The 24548-nt window shown below is 47.0% G+C and overlaps 1 protein-coding gene across 1 annotated transcript in view; it reads left to right on the top strand.

Moving 5' to 3' along the window:
* LOC127556868 (zinc finger protein 383-like) overlaps nt 1-17688 on the top strand; it is a 28409-nt gene extending 10721 nt beyond the window's left edge. The window contains exons 5-6 of the mRNA XM_051990352.1: nt 14999-15091; nt 15875-17688. Of these exons, the coding sequence (XP_051846312.1) occupies nt 14999-15091; nt 15875-17274 (1493 nt within the window). The 3' untranslated portion in view covers nt 17275-17688. The remainder of the gene's footprint in view (nt 1-14998; nt 15092-15874) is intronic.
* The last annotated feature ends 6860 nt before the right edge of the window (nt 17689-24548 follow it).

Raw genomic sequence — 24548 nt, 5'->3', positions numbered from 1 at the left:
AACTCTCCTCACCGTGGCTTATAGTATATCAGGGTCTTCCTGAGCAATAACCTGTTTTGTGTATCTCTTCAAGCATTTTTATCACAGGAGCTAGAGGAGCTGTGTTTCTTCTTAAGGTAATTTTTCATCAATATTCCTTATGCAAATGTTCTAACCCTGTTCTATCCGTATAACAAAGGGGCAGTATTTCTGACTGTTCTGCTATCTTCATGCCACGTATACATTGTTTCTCAGCCATGATCACTACTCTGGAGCCAGTATAAAAGATCTCTGCTCCATCCCTTAAAGTTTTTATGGGATGGTTGTCAGGACCCCCATTTTCTCATTTGTTATGGGATTAACAGCCAGTGAATTTTTACTTACTTCTCTTATAGTGGATAGTGTCATCTGTGAACAGGGTAAATGGTGCTCCTCAGAGCCAAGTCCTTCTGGAACAGGCCCCATCCGGGCCTTTGCCAGTAACTGCATGGTCAGTTGACCTCAGGGAACAGAAAAATAATGCAGTTGCTCAACTATGCAGGTGACTGAGGAGGAGAGGGGGGCTTGGGATGTGGTAAACAGGGTGCAGCGACCCACTCAGCCTGATGCAGAAAGCTTGCTAAATATTTCAAACTCTCAGGCCCCAGTAGAGCCTTGGTAGTTTCAAAGTTTCAATAAGCCCCAATCAATGGTTGCAGAGTGACCTGACCTGGGAAGAGATAACCATGACCTTATTCTATATATATCCATCACAAACTGTTGCCTCAGACTAACCAGTTCCCTGAGGCTGTTTGCTTCCATCTGCTTTTATGATAATAAAGCTCCTTCCTTTAAGAAACCGGTCAAGCTGCTTGTTAATTCTTATCCATTAAAGCTTCTCTCCCACTGCATTTCTATTGGTTCTAAAATGGAAGAAGTTTGAGAGCAGTTCTTTTAGCCTCCCCTCCCTTTTCCCAGGGACTTGTTTCGCTAGGAATCTCTGAATCTGGCCTCACACCAGGATCAGCGAGTCCCTGCCCTTGCTCCTGGTTTCCAGTCCTCCTTTTCCCTTGGTTTCCTGATGCTAGGAGGGACTGGGCAACACTGATTGAGGGGCTTGAGCTGCCTGCCCCCTGTGCAGTCTGCTTTCTTATATGGACACCTGGGTTGGGATGCATGTTTTTTTCATCTTCTGGGCCTTTGGGATACCAAAGTCCTGAGAGTGAAGTCAGAGATGGGACAGGAAGGCTCCATCCCTTCTGATTCCCCCTTGAGATGTCTTCCTGAAAACTGGAACAAATTTGCAGGGCAGGATCTAAAGATGTATATGATTTTCTTTTGTATTATTGCTTGGCCCAAATACATTCCAGAAGATTGGGAACACTTGCCTGAATATGGGTCTCTAAATTATAAAACTACAAGCAGTTGGATTTATTTTGCTGTGTGAGGGAAAATGGATAGAAGTTCCCTATTTTTTCAAGACCCTGATTTGTGCAAGGTATTCTTGGCCACCCCTGACAATAAATACACCCCTGACAAAACCTCTCCCCATGATTTCCCATCCAGATCCACTTCTGATATTCTGGATGACCCTCTTCTCCTTCCTTCCTCTCCTTTTGCTCCAGGACACTGTGATGGGTTTGTTTGTAATCCCCTCCTCCTACTTTTCCACAGATTCTCCCTCTCCCTCCCTATTGTTCTCCGATCTGTCAGGACTCCCTTCCTTTAGTCCTGCCAGAACCTCTGGCAGTTCTGCAGCTTGATCCTCCCCCTTATCTGTAATATTCTTCTCTAAATTACAATGTTCTCTGGGAGCAGGTTTCTTGGGGAGCTTCTGGAGGTAGCCTTAGTTTCAGTTCAATTTAATAATCACCTCAAATGCAGGCAGGAGTTAAAATCTTAACACTTATCCTCAGGGACCACCTGTTCTTTCCCTTTCCAATACCCAGAGGGTTCCCTTTCCTTGCCCCTGCCCACACCCTTCTGATCTGGGAGGTCCCAAACCCCTTAAGTGGCTGAAAGGGTCCATGTCCCCTTCTCAGCAGGGATGTTACACAATTTGAAACTAGATTAGGATTCTATTTCAAAAATCCCACAAGATTTCAGGAAAAATACTGTCTATATCCCACATCATATCCAGAGCATACTAAAGGAGAAGGGAATCTTGTAATGCCTCAGTTTCCCTGGAGGTAACCTCCCCCTCCCTTGCCCCATTGGGACTGAGAGAATAGGGACCTCTGGTCACTCTCACATTCCAGAGAGTCATAAATCTCCAGCTGGCCTATCTCAGATACCCAGATGACACTCTCTATCTTGCTGGCTCAGACTTTCTGTCTCCTGTTTTCAACCCTCAACCTGTCAGAATTTAAACGTTATGGTCCTTGCTTGGGATTTAAACTCACCCATTGCTCTTTCCCCCCTCCACCTTTGTTTCCTTGATAACTGGAGTCCTATAAAAGTCTCTAGAATTCCTTGCTGGTTGCTGGATGCTTTGGGACAAGAGTCCCATTCAGCTAGCTGGGGGGTCGGACATGGGTCCTGTTTGGCCGCTAGTTGTGATTCTCCACTATTAAAATATTAAAACCCTCCAATCTCTGTCTTGCCTCAGTTTCTCCAGCACTACCATCCCAAAGAGCATCTAACCCAGTACCAAGTCCTCCTCCTTGATCCCCCTGATCTCGCTCTGAAGACCAACCCTACCTTAATCGTACTGCGCTACTCCCCCTTTCACAACGATCACCCCTGTGAGGAAGGCTGGGAGCTTGCTTCACTCCCTGATCTAAGCATTTCTCCTCTCCTCAGTCCTGATACTTCCTGGTTTAAGATGGCTCTATATTCCTGCTTAACAGACCTTGCCACTTTGGTTCTTGGGTTGCTTCCCTCCATGAGTCAGCTCCTCTGTTTCAGCCCAGAAGGCTGATCTCTTTACTTTAACAAGGACCCTTACACAGGGAAAGGATAAATGCCTCAATTTCCACACTGATTCTAAATTGCTTTCCACATCCTCCATGCTCATGAGGCTATTTGGAAAGAAGGAGGCCCTTTCACCTTCAGTAGGTCCCCTGTTAAACACGACCCTCGAATCATGGACATCCTCGCAGCTGTCCAACTCCCTTTGGAGGTTTCTGTCATGTATTGTGGAGGACACCAGACCGACAGCTCCCGGAGTCCTGTGGCAACTGGCTTGCTGCCCAGAATACCACCTTAGGACTTTCTTCCATTTTCCCCACTATGCCTTTAAATCCCTTCCTCCCTTCCGTTCAAAGGTACTGCTTCCCCTAAATATACTCGGGAGGAACTTGATATAGCCACGACTGAGGGATTTCCTTGGCTGGCTGGTTATCCCCCAGCATGTGCAGTGGAAACGTGCCAGCTCCTTCCACTCCACCACTGACTTTGGCTGTGAAGCCCTCTCCAACTTTATTAAACTGCTCTTCGATGGATATCTTTCCTCTAAAGCTTTATCTGCTGGCCCTGTGCAATCTGGGCTAAGGGTAACTCTGAGGACCCTCTTCCCCCCTCAATTCCTCCAACCCATCCAAGGGGGCAGTTCTTTCCCTGGTGTGGGCTGGTAATTGGATTTCATCCATATGCCTCTGGTTGGCTGTGCTGATCACGTATTTAAAATCAGCCGGCCGGAGTCAGGAATTCAGGTTAAGGGAAAAATCTTCAACCTTTATTCTCAGTAGAGGTGAAGAAGGATTGCGATAGCAATATGGGAAGCCAGCCAGCAGAGGTGAAGGGGGATTGCAGGTGAAAAGGGGATCGGAGGTGAAGAGGGGTCACGATAGCAATGAGAGCAGCTGTGTCAAGACGCCAGCCAGTAGCCTCTCTTTCCGCTTCCCTTTCCACTCCCCTGCCTCCACCCACCAAAATCGTCATTTTCCATAACACATCAGGACTTGCACAAAGAGTGGGTGGGGCCATTCTTTCTCCAAGCTTATATATTAATAGAGTATGGTCCAATTACTATTTAGCCTCACGTGCTAGGGACCTCAGTGCATCAACTCGAGCCTCAGCCCATTACAATCGGCCACTTTCAATACCTCTTAGTTCTAGCAGACACTTTTACGAACTGTGCTGAGACCCTCTCATGCCTTTCAGAAAAGACCGAAGAAGTGCTCAGTATTCTCCAAGACTTTTATCCCAGATTCGGCCTTCCCCAATATCTGTTGAGTGATAATGGTCCATCTTTTATCTCCTAAACGATTCAAGGGGTCTCTAAAGAATTAGGCAACTCTCTCCACTCTTCCCAACTCTCTCCACTCTGCCCAACTCTCCCAATCTTCAGAAAAGGCTGAGAAGGTCAAAGAAGCCCTAAAACACCCTAACCAAAGTAAGTCAAGAAAATGAACAGGATTGGGCCAAACTTCTGCCCATCTGTCTTCTCCACACCAGGGCAGCCCCCAAGCAGATATTAAATGGAGCCCTTTTGAACTCCCCTATGGCAGACCCTTTCTAATAGCAGACATTTTCCTTGACCCTGATATCACTTGGATCTCTCAGTATGTGCCCAACTCAAACAAATGAGAACTGCCCTCCAGGAGCATGTGAATTTTATCTCACCTGAACTTAGTGATGAGTCACCTAATTACCTCTACCAACTGGTGACCACACATACATAAAAAACTGGCAAAAGGATGGACACTTCCACTTTTTCCCCAAATGGAAAGGAAGTTTTATTCTTTTTATTCCCACAGCAATCAAACCAGAAGGGCAGCCCACTTGGACACACTGGACTAGGGTTAAGCTAGTCCCCATTTCCTCATTAGACCCTGGACCAGACACTAATCAGCCATCCTGTTCCTGTGAACCAGTGGAGGATTCAGACTTCATTTTTGAAAATAAAAGCTTTTTATTTTCAAAATATATGCAAAGATAGTTTTCGCAAAACCTTGTGTTCCAATTTTTTTCTTCCTTCCTCCCCCATCCCTTCCTCTGGACAGTAAGTAATCCAATATATGTTAAACATGTGCGATTCTTCTATACATATTTCCACATTTATCATGCTGAACAAGAAAATTCAGATCAAAAAGGGAAAAAATGAGAAAGAAAACAGAATGCAAGCAAACAACAAAAAGAGTGAAAACATGATGTTGTGATCCACACTCAGTCCCCACAGTCCTCTCCCTGGGTGTGGAAGGCTCTCTCTATCACAAGACCACTGGAACTGGTCTGAATCACCTCGCTGTTGGAGAGTCATGTGCATCAGAATGAATCATCATATAGTATTGTTGTTGAAGTGTATAATGGTCTCCTGGTTCTGCTCATGTCACTCAGCATCAGTTCGTGTCAGTCTCTCTAGGCCTTTCTGGAATCACTTTGATCATTTCTCACAGAACAATAACATTCCATAACATTCATATACCACAATTTATTCAGCCATTCCCCCACTGATGGGCAGCCCAGGTCCTTGCCACTACAAAAAGGGCTCAGGCTTCCTTTGTAAGAGACATTGTGCCAAGCAGCAGCTGACTTTCAAGCAGCCTGAGGAGTGTGACTTCCCTACAGGCCCCTCTTCATCCTGTCAGCTTGAAGGAGCTAAAGATGACTGCGCCTACATCCCTATTTCCTGATTCCTGTTTCTCTTCCCCAAAAAGACGAAAGTGGAGGAAAGGAATTGGCTTTGTTGGGGCCTTTGTTAGTTCCTGCATGGGCAGCTGATGGCAGGGGGTGCTGGTGCCCACTTAGCCAGGCATAGGGAATTTGGGCTATGATGACTGTTTCAAGGTCTGGGGCCCTAGCAAAAGCCTGTTACTCCCAACTAAGCATTGAAGGGCCATCTCCCTTGGAGGAGACAACCTTTGTCTTACAAAAATCAGGCAAGCTCCCTGATGTTGCTTGGTTGCTTTTATGCTAATAAAGTCCCTTCCTCAGAGAAATGAGTCTTGGTCCAGTAATTTTCACCTATCCAACCTGCTTGCCCACAGCAATATCTAGGCAGCCACAGTCTATTCAAGGGGTCTCACTTGCCCCACAGTGATATGAGAACCAGTTACAGTGTGGCCCTCCGGATTTCTTCAGGGAGCCTCTTTTACATAGAATTTGTTGTGAGCAGAATGAAGGAGGGGGAAGAGTCAAAGATGACTCTTTTGAAAAGACATGATGAGAAGGGGATGGTCAGGTCAGGCACAAATGATCCATGTGAACATTTAACACGGAGCTGTCCCTGAGTCTGTACACCTCATGTCTGACACGAGGTGGGATCCCCATCTGCACCGATGGTGAGTGGGGTCGTCTTTGCAAAAGGTTTCTTACACATTTTATTTTCAAAGACAGGTAGACGCTCTGCTTGCCCTGGGAAGCAGGCCAGGGTTAGGTTAGGTAAAGCCCCTTCCTCCTGCCAGAAGGTGAGCCATGTGGTCCTTCAAAAAGGCTACTTAGGCCCTCTTAGTCCATCTGCTGAAATAACTTACTGTGCATACCACAGTTTCTTGGAGCCAAAGGATACCGCAGGTGAGAAGCAGCCTTGGAAAAGGGTTCAGCAGCCTCCCACCATGGGTACCAGTCTTCACTGAACCCTTGTACACTCCAAGGAAACAGTCACACAATGCTTGTATATGCTTGGAATGAAAGACCAAGGTCCCTCCCTTAATAGATCAGCTTCTACTTCCAAAAGTTCGGCAGGGCCCCTGTGCCCACACCAAGACTGAGCTCCCCATCACACCCATATATTTAGATTCAGTCTGAATCTAGCCTATCAAAGTCATTTTAGTTCTTGGCCCAGTCAAACACCATGTTAGCTGTCCCTCCTACCTTTGGGTTATCTTAAATCTGTTGCCAATGTTATCTATCTCTTTGTCAGTAATAAAACTATTAGAACAGAACAAGACCCAGTCCTCGTTCTCTAGATATTCCATTGGAGGCTTCTTGCCAAGTTCATATCAATGATCATCATTATTAATCAGAGAAATGCAAATTAAGACAACTCTGAGATACCACTACACACCTGTCAGATTGGCTAGAATGACAGGGAAAGATAATGCCCAATGCTGGAGGGGATGTGGGAAAATAGGGACACTGATACAGTGTTAGTGGAATTGTGAACACATCCAACCATTCTGGAGAGCAATTTGGAACTATGCTCAAAAAGTTATCAAACTGTGCAACCCCTTTGATCCAGCAGTGTTTCTACTGGGCTTATCCCCCAAAGAGATACTAAAGAAGGGAAAGGGACCTGTATGTGCCAAAATGTTTGTGGCTGCCCTCTTTGTAGTAGATAGAAACTGGAAACTGAATGGATGCCCATCAATTGGAGAATGGTTGGGTGAATTGTGGTATATGAGCATATCAATGATCATATTAATGGTATCTCTTTATGGTGAGCCATCCAACTGGCTGTCATGGCATTATCACTGGTTCAAACTTCTCCATCTCTCTACATGAATATTAGGGCAATATAAGATGCTTTTCCAAAATAGTTGCTAAACTATTTTGTATATGTAGACGATAGCCACAGAATTCACCGAGTCAAATAATTTAATAACTTTGTCAAAATAAGGGAAATTCAATTAGCACGACATGATCTATTTCTGATGGCAGGGGAGAGGAAATGTGATTTCCTTTCCTATTGTTTTCATTTCTCAACTTTTCTTCCTTCAAATGAACTTATTTAGTGAAGATCAGGAGGCAAAGAATATCCTTAGAAAGCAGGAAGAAGCATATAAATGTCATTTTAAGGAGTTTTCCTTTAGCCCTATAGCAACGTCCGAATAAATTCCTTAACCAGATGGCGATAATTAGAGATCTCTGGCTGCTGAAGAATCCACACTGGAGGAAACTTCTTGTGACTGACTAGGAATCAGATTTTCTCTCTTTAGTCACAAACTCAAGGAAGTCTGGTCCCCAGGACCAGATGGATTTACATGTGAATTCCCCCAAACACTTAAAGAACAATTAACTCCAATACTATATAAACTATTGGAAAATATAGGGACCGAAGGACTGAGACCAAACTAGCGTTTTGTGTTTGTTCCTGGGGACAATAGGGGAGGAAGGAGCTGGAGGTCGTTGCCCAGGGGTCGGCATCGTCAGACACGTGCTCTCGGATGATGACTTGGGTGAATGAATGGGGGGCGGATTGGAGTGGGGAGAGACACCCCCTCCCCAGTAGCAGCGGTCCAGGTGGGAGATGATGGGGGTCTGCAGCAGGCTGGGGGAGGTGTCGGGGAAGAAAGGGCCACCTTCGGGAACAAGCCGGGAAGGGGCCTCGTCTCCCTCTAGCGATCCTCGGTGCCAGCCACGTGACCTCGCTCCCAAAGGCTCCGGCCGTTTCTTTCCCCTTTCTCCCTGGTGGTCTCCGCAAAACTCCAACAACAACAGCGGTTTCTCTCCCCAGGTGCAGCTTGGCATACAGTAGGAGCTTCATAAATGTTTCCAAGGCAACCCTGAAAAGTGGGGGAATCCACAATGGGGAGTTCTCTGCCACAAGGAGGCAAGAACTGGAGGCTGGGGCGGAAACGGGGTCTCCCGGAGGAGGGGATGGCTGCGAGGATGGAGCCCGGCCCGGGCTGGAGGAGAGGGGAAGCCCTCCAGAGCAAAGGATAATGGATAGCACAAGGGAGCCGGGGGCGGGGAGGAGCCGGGCGCCTGCGCATTCCGACTCCATTTCTTGGACTGGGTGGAGAGGGCCGTTTCTCCACTTACAGGACGTCAGTCCGAGAGCCAAGCTGGCTTTCAGTGTGCGCAGGCGCACACACATAACCTTTCCACGCTGCCCTCCCAACGCCCGTCCCAGCCGGAAGCGAAGGGTCCGATGCTCGGCTCAGTGACTGCCCGCCCAGTGCTAGATGCATGCGCTGGGGCGTCACCTGCTCTCTCCCAGACTTCCGGAACACGGCCGCCTGCCAGCGGCCTCCCCGGCCTGACCTTCGATCTCGAGGGCCATGAGGAGGACCACAGGCCTCGGGGGGCAGCAGGGGGAGGCCCAGGTGCGTGCTTTATCCTCCCAACGGGCGGGCGGGCGTCCCGTCACTGAGCATACGTGTGCGTGCGCGTGCACGCAGGTGCGAGGGATGGGAGGGAGAGAGATACTTCCCCAGTGTGCGCGCCTGTAAAGGGACGGCTTGTCCCGCGGGGATCACGGCCAGGGCAAAGGCAGGGAGTGGGGACATTCTGCAGGATGAGACTTCCTTCAAGGCCGCTGGTGGACCGCTCCTGACTCGTATCCCGGCTCCTGGCCGGCCTCTTCTTCCCTGGACTTTGGGACATTCGCGTCCCATCGCCCAGCTCTGGCCCCCGGCATTGGGATGTCTCCCACACTTTCCGCGCCAGTTTTGTCTCTTCTGGTGTCCTCCCTCTGTCTGTGCCAGGGCTTCCTAAGCTTTTTCCACGCCAGATCCCTTTTAGCCCAAGAAATTTTTAAACTCCCTCTGGTATGTAATGATATAAAGTAAGAATACAAATTCAAACACTTAATGATAAGAGATCAGAAAGAAATTTATTTAAAACAATTCTTTAGTAGACATGTCATTTTACTATTTATTAAAGAGTAAAGTAATTTACTTACTCAACTAAATATCATTGAAGCCAGCTCAGGAGGGCTCCTCCTCAGGTACTGCTTCAGCACCTTGAACAGGACTGCTCTAGCTAATTAGGCAAAGTGGGCTGTGCTCCCATGGAGTCTGGAAGTGGAGAGCTCAGGAGCACTACTCCTTAGGTACGGACTGCTTCAGCACCTCGGACAGGACTGCTCTAGCTAATTAGGCAAGGTTGACTGTGCTCCATTGGAGAGATCATGGAGTCTGAAGGTGGAGAGCTCAAGAGCACTCCTCCCTGGCCAGTACTTCAGAACCTTGGACAGGGCTGACCTAGCTAATTAGGCAAAGTGGGCTGTGCTCCATTGGAGAGATCATGGAGTCTGGAGGTGGAGAGCTCAGGAGCACTACTCTTTAGGTACGGACTGCTTCAGCACCTCGGACAGGACTGCCCTAGCTAATTAGGCAAGGTTGACTGTGCTCCATTGGAGAGATCATGGAGTCTGAAGGTGGAGAGCTCAAGAGCACTCCTCCCTGGGCAGTACTTCAGAACCTTGGACAGGGCTGACCTAGCTAATTAGGCAAAGTGGGCGGTGCTCCCATGGAGTCTGGAAGTGGAGAGCTCAGGAGCACTACTCCTTAGGTACGGACTGCTTCAGCATCTCGGACAGGACTGCTCTAGCTAATTAGGCAAGGTTGACTGTACTCCATTGGAGAGATCATGGAGTCTGAAGGTGGAGAGCTCAAGAGCACTCCTCCCTGGGCAGTACTTCAGAACCTTGGACAGGGCTGACCTAGCTAATTAGGCAAGGTTGGCTGTGCTCTGGTGGAGAGATCATTGAGTCTGGACGTGGAAGAGAGATACAGGGCAGTCTAAACAGGGGCTATAGGGACAAGCATGTGTGTAGCAGCAGGAAAGGAGCCGGTGGATAAAAGAAGATTGAAGATCTTCTGAGTCTATTTGGGGGACAGGAGAGGGGAACTTTGAAAAAGCATAATGTTGACAAGTCGTCCCAGCCAGATTTTCCCCAGGGAACCACAGAATTTCTCATTTCACCTCTGAGAATAATGAAATATCACTGACATCCAGATTATTTCCTCTTGTGAAAAGCCCTCCTTTTCCCTGCCAGCACTCACTCTCAAGCTATATAAAGCCCTTAACTTATTCCTCTTTTGAAAAAAATGAAGTAAGTTTTTAGTGAATGAAGATGAAATATAACTGAGAAAATGAAGGTTTGCTCTTCTGAGCAAATTGATTTATTAAGCAAAGTATGCCAGTTACCCAACAAGCTAGGACCAGACCATGTCAACTTATACATTAACCATCTTTTATACATTAAAACCGATCAAACAAGGCCAGTTAGTTAGAAGGAAACTGTACAGCGTTATGTCATCTGATTTCTAATTAGATGAAAAATTAGGAACTTTTCAAGTTGGGAGGGGGAGAACAAAGAGGTGTTCAGAAAAGGCAGAATCCTACTCCCCTCAAGTGTCTGCAGACACTCAAAGGAACTATAAAACAGTAACTTATTGATTAGTCCAGGGCCTATTTTCAGATAGATGTGGTTTGCTTGACATGTACAACTCCTTCAATCAATCTTTGGATCTGTCTGGGTTAGACCACAACTTAGGTTCTGCAGCAGGTAGGGGTGGGCCAGCTTTCCACTCAGAGCTAGGTTCAAAAAATGAAGTAGAATTTTCTACATTGGATGATGTTTTCTCACAAGACAAAAATTGGATTAGACCCATAATTGAATAGAAACCAAGCTAACTCCAAAGTAAGTTATAAGGCAGTCAGTGTGGTTCACTCAATTCCCAAAGTTATCCATCTGTTGTCCTAATCCCCTTACTTCCCTAAAATCACAACAAATCCACAAGAGTGCCTAAAGGCAAGACTCTTCTTTCCCTCCTCGGTGAGTCTGTGGCACATACCATGATTTTCAAGATTCTGTTCCTCCCATCACCTGCTTCTCTCTCCTTTCCCCTCTTTATTGCCTCCTCTGTCTCTCATCCCTCAGAAAAGGCCTCTGAGATTCAGGCTGGCACTTTCTCTCCACATCAGCAGCTCTGCTCCTGGAATCCCAGCATTTTAAAGATGATGCGTGACAATTGTAATTAAGGACAATTGGTGTGCATTGTGATTCTGTGTGTTTTCTTCCATGCCTTTAAAGTTGCTGAGCAGGTGTCTCTGGGCTTCACCAGGGGACCCAAGATATGAAGTATGGAAAGAATTCCAGCTTTCCTTTATTCTGGGGGAAATCTCTTTCCCTTCCAAGTCTGAGTTATCCCTTCTCTGAAGATGATTCCCTACTTTGTAACTTCACCCCAACCTCTTTGCAGAGGTTGACCTTAGGAGATTTCAAGGGTGTCTCTTCTGAGTGTACGTGTGTGTGTGTGTGTGTGTGTGTGCGTGTAGTTATGTAAATGTCCCCATGCACACATGCACCTGCTCCCTGGGTAATGGGATGCGTCTTGCTGCTATCAGGAGATGTCTTGTCTAATTGGTTCAGAGACTGAAAAGCCAGCCCCCAATTTCCTTCAGCAATTATTATCTCTTCCCACAGGCCTGATGTCTCTTGATTGTATCCAAGCAGGGAGCCTGGAGGAGGATGGAACATCCATCCGGGTCCTGTTGGGCCTAGGAAAGGTGAGTTGGGGTCTCTTCTTGTTCCCAAAACCAGGCTGCCTTCCTCCATAGTGATGTTCTTCTTCTTTTTCTATAGTATAATGGTTCTCTCTGGGAGCAGGTTTCTTGGGGAGGTTTTCTGGAGGCAGGCTTAGTTTCAGTTCAGATCAATAATCACTTCAAATGCAGCCAGGTGTTAAAGTAGTTCTTTATTGTTTCTTCCAAAATACCCCGGTAAGCTTTCCTTGGTTCCGAGAGCTCTTGTTGCTAGTCCTTTAGCTCTTCCAGCTTTATCTATCTCCAACTGCTCTCTCAGTCTATGAATCTTCCAAACTGACTGACTGACTGACTGAAGCTCTAAGAGCTTCTTATATATGATCTCTTAAAGGTGTGAATCCAAAGGTTGACTCCTCCTCTGAGAGAGTGGGATTGTGGGTTTCTGACTTGTGAATCTCCAGAACTTGTAAACTTCAATGTGTGAGCTAATGTGTGAACTCTCAAAAGTGTGAGCTCTAATGTGTGAATTCTCCCAAAGGTGTAAATCCTAAGCACACAAGCATTGTTTCCATCAACTCTAATGAGTTAACACCTTGTTTCAAGTTCTGGCCCATAACACTCAAACAGCTTTATCTTTGGTGCATGATTTGTATTGGGGACCTTTGAGAGGTTTGAGGGATTGGAGAAAGTTCTAGCCCACCATCTTGGTGCTCCTGTGATCCAGAAGTGTCTATGGCAGGCCCTTCCCCCCAGGGCCAGCTTCTCTCTCCACATGGAACCAACACAGCTGTGTTTGGGGTTGCAGGAGGCGGTGACCTTCAGGGATGTGGCCTTGGACTTCACCTGGGATGAGTGGGGACGCCTGAGCACATCTCAGAGGGAGCTCTACAGGGAGGTGATGCTGGAGAACTACAGGAACCTGGTCTCCTTGGGTAAGGAGGCTCCCCAGGGGACTCACGGCTGTAGAGCACAGACCTGGCTGAGGGAGCTCCTAAAGCAGGGGCCCCTTGGCCTTTAGATCCAGAAGCAAGGCCTGTCTTCCCTTTCCACGTTCTACTTGGTCAGGGAAGCTCCCCAGGATGCCCCTGTGGTGACATCCCCACACCGGATTACTCTGCTTCAAGGTGGGAAGGGGGCCCAAGATGTTTGTGCAATTCTAAGCCTGGCAGGTCACTGGGGGCCATCTATTGACCACCCTTCATTTTTAGTGGAAGCAGCTGGCCCAAAGAGTGGGAAGTGGTTAGTGCAAGGTCACCCTCCTGAGGATGGGGACTTGAACTGGGATCTCTGTTTTCCCAGCCCAGTCAATCCAACAAACAGACACTTATTTATTTATTTTTTATTGACAGAACCCATGCCTGGGTAATTTTTTACATTATCCCTTATACTCACTTCTGTTCCAACTTTTCCCTTCCATCCCTGCTCCCCCCCGCCCAAGATGGCAAGCTGTCTTATATATGTTAAATAAGTTATAGTATATCCTAGATACAATATGTGTGTGCAGAACTGAATGGTTCTCTTGTTGCACAAGAAGATTTGGATTCAGAAGGTAAAAATAACCTGGGAAGAAAAACAAAAATGCAAGTAGTCTAGATTCATTTCCCAGTGTTCCTTCTCTGGGTGTAGCTGATTCTGTCCACCATTGATCAATTGGAACTGAATCGGATCTTCTCATTGTCAAAGATGTCCACTTCCATCAGAATACATCCTCATACAATATTGTCGAAGTGTATAATGATGATCTGGTCCTGCTCATTTCAGCATCAGTTCCTGTAAGTCTCGCCAGTCCTCTCTGTATTCATCCTGCTGGTCATTTCTTACAGAACAATAATATTCCATAACATTCATATACCACAATTTACCCAGCCATTCTCCAATGGATGGGCATCCATTCATTTTCCAGCTTCTAGCCACTACAAACAGGGCTGCCACAAACATTTTGGCACATACAGGTCCCTTTCCGTTCTTTAAGATCTCTTTGGGATATAAGCCCAGTAGAAACACTGATGGAGCTAGTTTGAAAGAGTCCCCTCCTTCATGGCCCAGGTTAAAGGCTTGAGTTGGGGAAGAGAGAAAATCGAGAGCCCCGCGTCAAGACTCCCTTCGCAGGGACGGGCAGGGACGGGGTCTTAGAGAGCAGCTACTGGGATTTTGCTGGGGCTATTACTAGTGTGAACCAGAAGGAAGAGGGCTACTAAGAAAAGGAGGAAGGGGGAGACCCTGGCAGGTGTATTGGGGCTTGCGGGAGTCCCTGAGAGTGAGGGAAGAAACAGCTGGGTCATTGTGGGAATCCAGGTTTCCTTAGTAGTTGCTGGATGAATGAGTGGAGGCAAGAGTGGACTAAAGATGAATAGAAGGATGTTGGGTAGGGAGCGAGCATTGCGGAGGGCACACTGGGAGGGGAGGGGGGCAAGAAGGGCAGGAATGGAGAATCAGGTGGGGGAGATGTGAGGGCTCAGGCTTGCATCTTGCTGCAGAGGAGTTCAAAAACACTCTAGCCTTCTTGGTCCCCGGGGTCTTGGCCCAAGGTTCCTCAGGGTTAGCTGAGGTCATTTTGTTTTGGTGCAAATGGAGAACCTGGGAAGTGATGGTCTCCCTGATCCCGGGCTTTTGGAGCAGGGCTGGGAGGCTCACTGGGAAGACTGTTGCAGAGCAGATCTGGGCTTCCCCAGAAGCTGGGAAGGGCCCGGGTTTGGTAACCCCGCTCAGGATCACAGAATCAGAGCCTCTTGTCCTACCTCGGTCACTCCTCCCACCATACTTTGCCTCTCTCCTCCCTGACCTTCCACCTTCAGCATGTGCAAAGCTGTCTCATTTTCTCCTCCATGAGCAGGGCTTCCTGGTCCCAAGCCAGACCTCATCTCCTGGTTGGAGGGAGAACAAGAGTCACATACATGGGATTCGTTGGGATATGCTGCTGGGAGCCCCTCCTCGTCTGAAGGTGAACATCCCAGGGGTCAGTTAGGAGCCAGTGAATGGAGCAGCCCGGCTGGTCTCTTCTGTGTGGCCATCTTGGAAGCCCTGGAGGGTGCAGGTGGGTGTGTGGAGGGCAGGGGGATTAAAGAGGTCAGTGGTCAGAATCCAAAGTGCCTGGGAGACTGAAGCTTCCTGCTTTCAGTGTTCACCTGGCCATACAGAGGAGGCTCACTGCCACAGGCTGGAGGAGGGTCTTGAAAGCGGGGTTCTCTCTCCCCACGATTCCTCAAAGCAGACCTTCCTCCCCAGACTTGGGAATCAGAATTAAGGGATAGAAAGGGCAGGGCCCAACTCTGGAGGACAGAGCCCAGACTAACGGGCCTCTAGATTCAGGAAAGGGAAGTCTACCAGATCCAGTGGGCCCGGCCTCGTGGGGATTTTCCCAGCTCCCTGTCCTGGACTCTGAAGTTATGAGATCCCTTAAGCGTTCTTTCTTCATATGGGACGGGAGAGCCCCCTGGAGAAGGTCTGTCTGAATACACATACACAGGCACTCGATGCACATGTCGGCAAGTTCCCTCACTTCCCGAACCTCACTTTCTCAGTTTGTCAGATGAAAAGGGGGACTTTCCAGCTCTGGCACTGGGCGGTTGCCATCCCATCCCTGCAATGGGGCAGGCTTTGAAATTGGATGACGTCCTTCCTCCTCTGGGATTATGTTGTGTAAAGTGAATGTTCTGGGCCTGAAGAGGTTGAAGTCCCAGCAGGGAAGGAGGTGGGAGGATTCTGGATTCCAGTATGGGTTGGGCTGAGAATAAGCTTTGCCTGGGATTTCATATGTACTCCCTGGGACTAGCTGTCCAGTCCTGTGGGCTCAACATCTGTTTCCCTTTTCTTTCAGCTTGGGATACTAACCTCAAGGACCTGGAGTCACCTGAAAGGCAAGGTGTGGGACCAGAAGAGATGTCAGTGGAAGGAGTCCCTGGCCACATTCTCAGGAACAAAGCCTTTGTGGGAGGCCCCATCCAAGAGATTAGAGTATGGCAACAATTGCAAAATCTGGCAGGAGAGATCCCGAAGAAGCTCATTTCCCAGCAAAGCGATCTCAGGCAATTGATTCTGGACCCAAAAACTCTTCTTGAGCAAAGAGACCATGACCATGGTGACATGGGCCAAGAAATCCACAGGAACCTGTGCAGGCCCAAGGTGTCAAGCAGTGAGAATGACGTTGAGGATCTTCCAGGCCTGATTCAACCCCCAAGTCTGTGTAAGATTGAGAAATCCTGGAATTGTGAGGAGTTTGAAAAGACTTGCAACCAGAATGCAGGGATGATCCCCCGGCAGAGAATTCGCATGAGAGGGAAAACTGAGAAATCGAAGCAGTGTGGGAAAAACTTCCAGGAAATCTCTCACCTTAAAGAAGGCCAGAGAATTCAGACTAGAGAGAAACCTTATGTATGTAAAGACTGTGGCAAGTCTTTTGCCCAGTATTCTTACTTTATTAATCACGAAAGGACGCATAATCGAGACCGACCATATGAATGTAAGGAATGTGGGAAGACCTTCAACTGGAACTCATACCTCATTGGCCACCAGAGAATTCACACTGGAGAGAAGCCTTATGAATGTAAGGGCTGTGGAAAAGCCTTCAGCCATAGCTCAGCCCTTATCGCCCATCAGAGAGTTCACACTGAGGAGAAACCCTATAAATGTAAAGAATGCGGGAAAGCCTTCAAATGGAAGTCAGGTCTCCATCAACATCAGAGAATTCACACTGGGGAGAAACCTTATCAGTGTCAGGATTGTGGGAAGGCTTTCAACTGGAAGACACCCCTCATTCAGCATCAGAGAATTCACACCGGCGAAAAGCCTTATAAATGTGGTGAATGTGGGAAGGCCTTCAGCCAAAACTCAGCTCTTATTGTACATAAGACTATTCATTCTGGAGAGAAACCGTTTCAGTGTAAGGAGTGTGGGAAGGCCTTTCACTTGAATTCACACCTCATACAACATCAGAGAATTCACACTGGAGAGAAACCCTACGAATGTAACGAATGTGGGAAAGCTTTCAGCCAAAGCTCGTCCCTCATTATACATCAGAGAATGCACAATGGGGAGAAACCTTATCAGTGCAAGGAGTGTGGGAAAGCTTTCAGCAGGAGCTCATCCCTTTTTGAACACCACAGAGTTCATACCGGAGAGAGACCCTTTAAATGTAAGGCATGTGGGAAGGCCTTTAACAGAAATTCCTATCTCATTCAGCATCAGAATTCTCACTGGACAGAGACCTTAGAAGCATAAGGGAACATGGACAGAGTCGTACAGTCCGAAGCCCATGGCAGAGCCCAAAATATGATACACTTGTCCCCAGCAATGTGCTGAAATTGTACCGTGTTCTTGTCCCTTGGCGCTTCCCCTTCTCCCCTCCCCCCCACTCCACACACCCCAAAGAGCTGTGATAAAGTAGGAGGAAGGGAAATCGCAAAGAGGAGACTCGGAGTCACTTGCAGATGGTTCCATAAGTTACAGGATACTGTCTCATAAATTAACTGAGCCCACAGCCTAAGACAGTGTTGGGGAAAACAGCTAGACCTTCCTGTAAGGACCCCTGACTCCTGCTATCTGCCTGTGTCTGTAAGCCTTGGATGAGCCCCTGATTCAAGCCTTGAGACCAGCAGAACCCCAGCAAACATTAAACTAATGAACTAACCTAAAGTGGTGCTGATGACTGAGATGGTGTGAATATGCTAATGAGCCAAGACAGATGGTCCATCCCCATCACTGAAATCCCATAAAACGAGATCTCCTACACTCCTGCTTCCCCCTAGCGCTCTTCCACCTGCTGCTGGTCCATGCGGTCCAAGGGTCACAGACGTGACCGTACCCTTCTACCTCCCCATTGGGTTGCCCACCTCTCCTCCTTTCCTCCCTCTCTCCATCCCATGCCATCTGCCTCTGTGCCTTATTAAAGTGTTTCAAGCATTACTCCCTGCTTGCTGCCATTGTGGTGGGTAGCCAAAGACCTCGACATACCTGACTCCAAATCCCTCCTCTTCCCTTTTTTGAGGAGCACCGGGGTTATAGAGGACTCTTGTTACAGCTGCTCCTGCCATGAACAAGTGAAATGAGAGACTGAAGGCAGCAGATGTGCCTCTGGTCTCATTATTAAGGGGATAGTCCCTTTATTTGGGTCACAATAAATCTACAAAAATTTCTTATTATTCCATATACTTCCATAAACTGCTAATTCAAGCAGCATCATTATACCTCTAAGGGCCAACAAGAAAGGTGAATAGTAAACTATGTTGGTTCTGGGCTACAGACATCCCTTCTGCTAATAAATGGCAAATATCAAAAATGGGAAATGATAGATTGCTTTAAAATTGCCCCTTAATCACAATTGCTTAACTGTTTTGGCTTTTTTGTTTGTTTTTGGCAAGGCAATTGGGATTAAGTGACTTGCCCAGCATCACACAGCTAGTAAGTGTTAAATGTCTGAGGCCAGATTTGAACTCAAGACAGAGCTGATGCTCTATCTGTTACCCCATCTAGCTGGCCCTATTGCTTAACTTTGGGAAGAGAATCTACTCTGTACCCTTTGTAGGATGCGAGGGAAGCTTCCTGGGAATGATCTGTCATGTCAAAAGCAAATAATGCTGGAAAGCTTATGGCTACAACTCATTCCTTGTTGAAGCTTAGTTCAGTAGAGGAGAAGCATTAATGCATATAGTGGATGTGAGAAATCCTAGCACAGAAAACAAAAGCCTGGAGAACCGCGTGGAAAAACAGACCCTATACATACATAGATGGGAAATAAGTCATTGCCACTTACTGACTTGGTGCATGCTGAGGAGAACCGTTGGGGCTGAATGAGGGGTCGGGATGTTCCAGTGTCTCCTAGAAGCTTAGTTTGGGGGTACAAGAGGACCCAGCTTCCATGGGGCCTCAGGAAAGTCATTCTACCAGGTGCTGGGCTTTCCTCCTCCAACTATTTGGGTTACTAATTCTTACACTCTGCATCCACATTATTATAAAGATCACGTGTGAGGATGGCTCTGATCACAAAGCACCATCCCCTTTGTGCAAAAGCAATACAAAGCAGAGAGATGTGGATAAGGGAGAGGTCCGGGCAAAATTAGCGAATTTCAGGAGATAATAGAAAGCATCCGGAGTAGGGAAGAATTGTGGAGAAAGTCCTTGTGAGCTGAGGGCCCAGTATTCCTGTCACAGGATCCACAGAAGAATCAGGAAACACCGAGGGGAAGGGAGACCTTGGCTGGAATGTGGACAGACTCGAGTGAATAATATTAAGAATAAAAAATGCCAGGAGGGAAAGTTTGAGCCAAAGCATGGGGAGCCTTGACCCCCCAGCTATGGATTGTAAAGGGGTGCCATGTCCCTGAGCCCAGGGCTTCTCAGCCACTAATGTAGCCCTTCACTCAGAGCAAGGCTACGGAGACTTCTTTTGTGGGGAATCACGATGGTGTATAATAGAGCTTCCTTGAGGGGACTGCAGCACGGGAGGACCTTCTGCAGCTGCTCCAGGCTGCTAACCCCACGGCAAGGAGGTGCCGCCACAGGCTGTGTGCAGAAACCGTTAGCCATCAGCACCCGAATCCCATGTCTCCCAGGTTGCCGGTGGTTTCCTTTCAGAGTCACAAAGTCTGAGCTTCTGGTCTCAGCTGAATCAGAACAAATGCCATGGCGCGGAAGCCCCGGCACTGAGGGCTCCAAGTTGGTGCTGCTGCGTTCAGCAGCGTCCCCACATCTCTCTCTTCGTGACCCCACCAGGCTTTTCTCGGCAAAAACACAGGAAGGGTTTGCTGTGTGTTCTCAGCTCTTTCTTAAATGAAGACCTGCAGCAGACGGTGAAGTGACCGGTCCATGGTCACAGACCTGGTGTCTGAGGCCAGATTTGAACTCAGGGTGAGTCTTCCTGACTCCAGGCCCAGCACTATGTCCCAGGAGCCACGCATCTGCCATGGGTCCCCTGTAACAGACGGCAGGGGGAGGACTCTACAACATTCCCTTCTCTCACCTGATGCCATTAGGGAGAAGAAATTATCCTGGTAGGAAGAGCCAAAGCACTGCCCATCTGCTGCCTTCTTGAGAGTCCCCAGTCACCTCTCTTAAAGGGGTTCTCATTGCCCCCTGTCTAGTCTAGGACCAGCTCCAGCATGTGTCCTCCTTCTTCAAGGAGTCTCCATTACAGAGGAATTTGCTGGGAGCAAGATGAAGAGCCAAAGAGGATGATATTTCACACTGGGATTTCTGAGCAGTTGAGGGTGCCAGTCAAAAGTAAGGGAGGTGAGAAGAGAGACACAATTGCTGGGAAAATGGGCTCCACTTTGGACAGGCTGATTTAGAGTGTCAGTAGGACATCAGTGTGAAGTTCATCAGTTGGCAACTTGGGATTGAGAAAACAATTGGCACTAGATAGATGGAATTGGGAATCATTGAGGTAGCCATGGGGCTATTGGATCGTTTGGAGTGGAGGAAATCACTTAGAGTGTGGACAAGATCAGCACAAAGGAGAGAGTTCCAAAGGCGAGCCATATTCAGACCCAGTCAACATATTAAATATGCTCCCTAAATCTACACATTCATACACAATCTACTCATGCCACAAACACAAACTCTTATGCCACAGTTCTCAGTTTCCATAATTATCCTGACCCAGTCCTGCCTCAGTTTCTCTAAGTGTTCTGCCTCAGTTTATAATTGTCCTGAAAAACCTCCCCTCCCTTTTTATCAGGATATTTGATAAGGATAAAAGATCTTATGTTTTAGAATATCAGAATGTCTCTCCCCATCCCAAGCTATGGGAATGTCAGAGACTGTCTTATCAAGATGCCTCTCCCCAGGTCCGGGATGCCTCCCCTTGATTATGTCATCTCATCTCTGGTGGCTCATCCCACCCTATCAGAGTCCCACTCTCAGCACCCTGCCCCCGCCCCTGCTTCAGTCCACTCCCTGCATCTGAGCCACGTGTATATATGTCTTTGAGAACTCACATTGTTGGCTGGACCGATAGTCTCATTCAGCCCTGGGATCAAACCATAGATCCATTTGGTCCCAGTATATCTCTCCATTTAATAAAATATTAAATACTCTCTAATCTCTATCTTACTTAGTTTCTTTGTCCTTACAAAACCTACAAATACATATTGAATAATATTTATTAGTGTAATAATATTCAATATCTGGATGGAGAAAATCTGCAAAAAAATGATTGGCAAAAGACCTATTTTATGGGTAAATCTGGGGGAGGTTTGATAATCTGATCAGGATTTCTCAATTGAATGTGAAGGTTTTTTTTTTTTTTTTTTTTTTTTTTTTTTTTTTTAGGATGTGACTTCCTAAAAGATGAATAAGAGTTTGAGTTACCCTTGAATGGTCTTGAGAGGATGTGAGCCGATTTGGAGCCTCTGTTTTTGCAGATCAAAGGAGACATGGTTTTTGTGATTTTACACAATTTTTACAGAGTTTACTCAGGTCATTTTCAGTGATTATTTTACACAAATTTTACAGAGTTCACTTGTGTCAAAACCATGATAAATTTGTCTCTGACTATTTGTTTTTCTTTTTTTGTGGATTATTTTTTTTAAATTAAGTCTTAAGTGTGTAATGAACTTTCACATATTTTATGGATTTTATTCTCTTCTTGAAATTTATCATTTTCAAAGATACTTAAAAGCTTTTGAATAAATAAATCAATGCAATTAGTATAAACGTAATTGTTGCGTGCTAAAATTATCTTTACCTCAGAAGCCCATGAACTGAAAGAAGTCTGATATCTAAGACCCCATAGATGATAGCCTCTCCAGTGCTTAAGTGGTAAAAGGTTAAGAAGAAATCCTTTTCCTCCCCTGATTTTAAAATTTTCATTGATGTTTTTCATCATTTTCATTTCCAAATATGACCTATCTTCTTCTCACGCCATAGAAACTTGCTTTTTGACAATGGATACCGAATGCTACAAGCCAAGTCGAGTTAGCTTTCAGTATATATTTATTTGCCAAAGCCCTTCAAGACTGAAAGAAATCCAGGAAAATGAAGAGGCAGAGGTGAGGAGGGAGAGCATTCTAGGCTTCAGGGACAACTCACGCAAAGGCATGGGAGAGGGGTACAGAAAGCTGTATTCTCAAGGACTACCCAGAGCTGGGGGGGGGAAGGGTACCAAGTGAAGATGAGTGGAAAGGTGGGAGGAGGGCAGCTCTAAAGAGCTCCAAATGCCAGCCAAGGGATTGATGTTGGATTCTACAGCTGAGAGGGAGCCCTTGGAGGCTATTGAGTAAGGCGTGACACGGTTAGACCTTTGCCTCAAGCAAATCCCTTTGGTGGGTGAATGGGGTGGACTGGAGCAGAGAGACTTGAGCCCCACAGACCCACCAGCTGATGTCCCAATAGTCCAGGTGGAAGGTAGGGAGGATCTGCCCCAAGGAGGGGGCTCTCAGAGGAGAGTAATCTTGTGAAGGTACAAACAAGATTTAGCAATGGACTGGACTGGTCACATAGCGTGAGTGTAAGTGAAGAATCGGGACGGGCCAGACCTAGGGAGCCCCAGGGACTGGAAGGGTGGTTGTGTCTGAACAGCAATAGGGATGTTGGGAAGAAAGCTCCTGAGTCCGGGCTTCCCACTTGGGTTTGGAGCAAAATGAGACACAGGGCACTGAGCATGTAACAAAGCATTTACTTGGCAGCACTATGAAAAGCAGATTCATCCGGGGTTGGTTTGCGGGCCCTGGTTCCTCAGGTACCCTCCCTCAAGCACCCAGCCAGGGCTGTGACGGACAGCGCTGGGACCATGACGTTCTTCTCGAGTCTCGGTTCGCTTCTTGCCCTGATGCCAGCTCTCAAAGGGCCCCCCGCACACATGTGGAGTTTGAGCAGAGCAGGTTCTAGGCATTGTGGGGGCAGAAAGGCCAGGCAGCATGGCGGACATCTGGTTGTAATTTGGAGCAACAGGAAATGCGCTCAGTTCAGGGATTTGAGGCAAGGCAGTGGCGAGCAATAATTCCCTCAGGGAACTGGGAAAATACACTCCAGAACAACAAGCCAAACAGGTAAACAGGTCAACTTAGGAGTCAATGTGAGCTCAGAATGTGCTAAGAGAATTCTTTTTCTCTCTAAGTACCTTGGCTACAGCTGAAGGAAAGTGCCTTAAGACTTGCCTCCAGGGAAAAGATCACTGGACACTTACTCGAGGACTCTGGGTGCTCAGCAAAATGTTGTGATCTTTTTCTTCTCAAAACGCAGCCAGGTGATAAAAGTTCAGATCTTTTATTATCCCAATATAGCCCGGTTAGCTTAGAGGCCTATCTCTCTGCTTGGTTCCAAGAACTCTCTCCGAATGTCACCAAATCCAAAGGTCTGGTCCTTCAGCCTCTGCCTCTGCTTTCTTCAGCCTCCAGCCAGCTCCAACTCTTCATGTCATTCCGCTGAAATCTCGACTTGTAAATTATATGTATAAAGTATATTTTTAGAAATTGAGTTTGGATGAGAATTGTAGAATTCACCTAGCTGTTCTCCCACTAACTTCCACTCATTTAGATCCAAATCTTTTTCTGTAGGGAACCAAGGAGATGTATGCTATACAGTTTTAAAAATATCAACGACATGCTCCCAGGTTATAATTAAACCTTGATTTTTTTATAAGTCTAGCAATGGTCTCTGAACATTTTCCTTGAATGCTCTCTAAACATTTTCTTTGAATAGAAACAGAAGTCTGTTTTCTAAACATCTGTCCCATCTTAGCTGAAATTCTACTCTAACTCTTTTAACAAAATTTCTTTGTTGTACTCACCCTAATTTCTGGGTTGGGGAGTCTTTTCTACTGGATCAGGATCAGAGGCTTTTCCACTGAAATCCACTGAGGGGTCTGTCAGCCCCACGTTCAGAGCCAAAATGTTGGTGTTTTTCTTCTTTAATATAATATAAGATGAAGGTTCTCTCTGGGGGAGAAGGTTTCTGGAGGAGCTTTTCTGGAAGAAGTCTTAGTTGCAGTTGAAAGTAATAATCACCCAAATGCAGCCAGCTGGTAAAAATACAAAAATTTATTTTCTCCTTCCAAAATAGCCTGGTTAGCTCCTTCAGAGGACCCCAGTACCAGACAGCTCCACAGCCGGTCACTGCACAGTGGCCAATACAAACAGCTGCCCATCCAGAATGCAGGAGGCATCTAGTGCCCCCTTCCAAGGTGCCATGTCTAGAGTTTGGGGTCAGCAGGTCCAGACCCCACAGCTCCCCTCCCCCAAGAGAATCAGGTCTGTTCTAGCTCTGGATCTCTCCTTTTTTATCTCGGCTTCCTTTTATAGTCCCATCCCATGGGTCTAGCTCAGATCTACAATATTGATGTGGAGTGTTACTATCCCCCATATCCCGGATCCAATCGATGCGATCCCTAGCAAAGAGATATAACCAGCTCCAAACAAAATCATGACTCCTTTAGCCCCATTCCCAGTCCTTTCCGGTTAAAATGCAGTGATCCTTGCAGTTACACAAAAGTGCCTCTGGGTCCATGGCTCCACCTCAATCCCATCGGGCATCTCTTAAGACTTCCCCAAGATCCCTCC

This window comes from Antechinus flavipes, chromosome 3 (genome assembly GCF_016432865.1).
Source record: "Antechinus flavipes isolate AdamAnt ecotype Samford, QLD, Australia chromosome 3, AdamAnt_v2, whole genome shotgun sequence".
In the NCBI taxonomy this organism is placed as follows: Eukaryota; Metazoa; Chordata; class Mammalia; order Dasyuromorphia; family Dasyuridae; genus Antechinus; species Antechinus flavipes.
The sequence above is the reverse complement of the archived record's forward strand: the minus strand, read 5'-3'. Positions and strand labels throughout refer to the sequence as shown.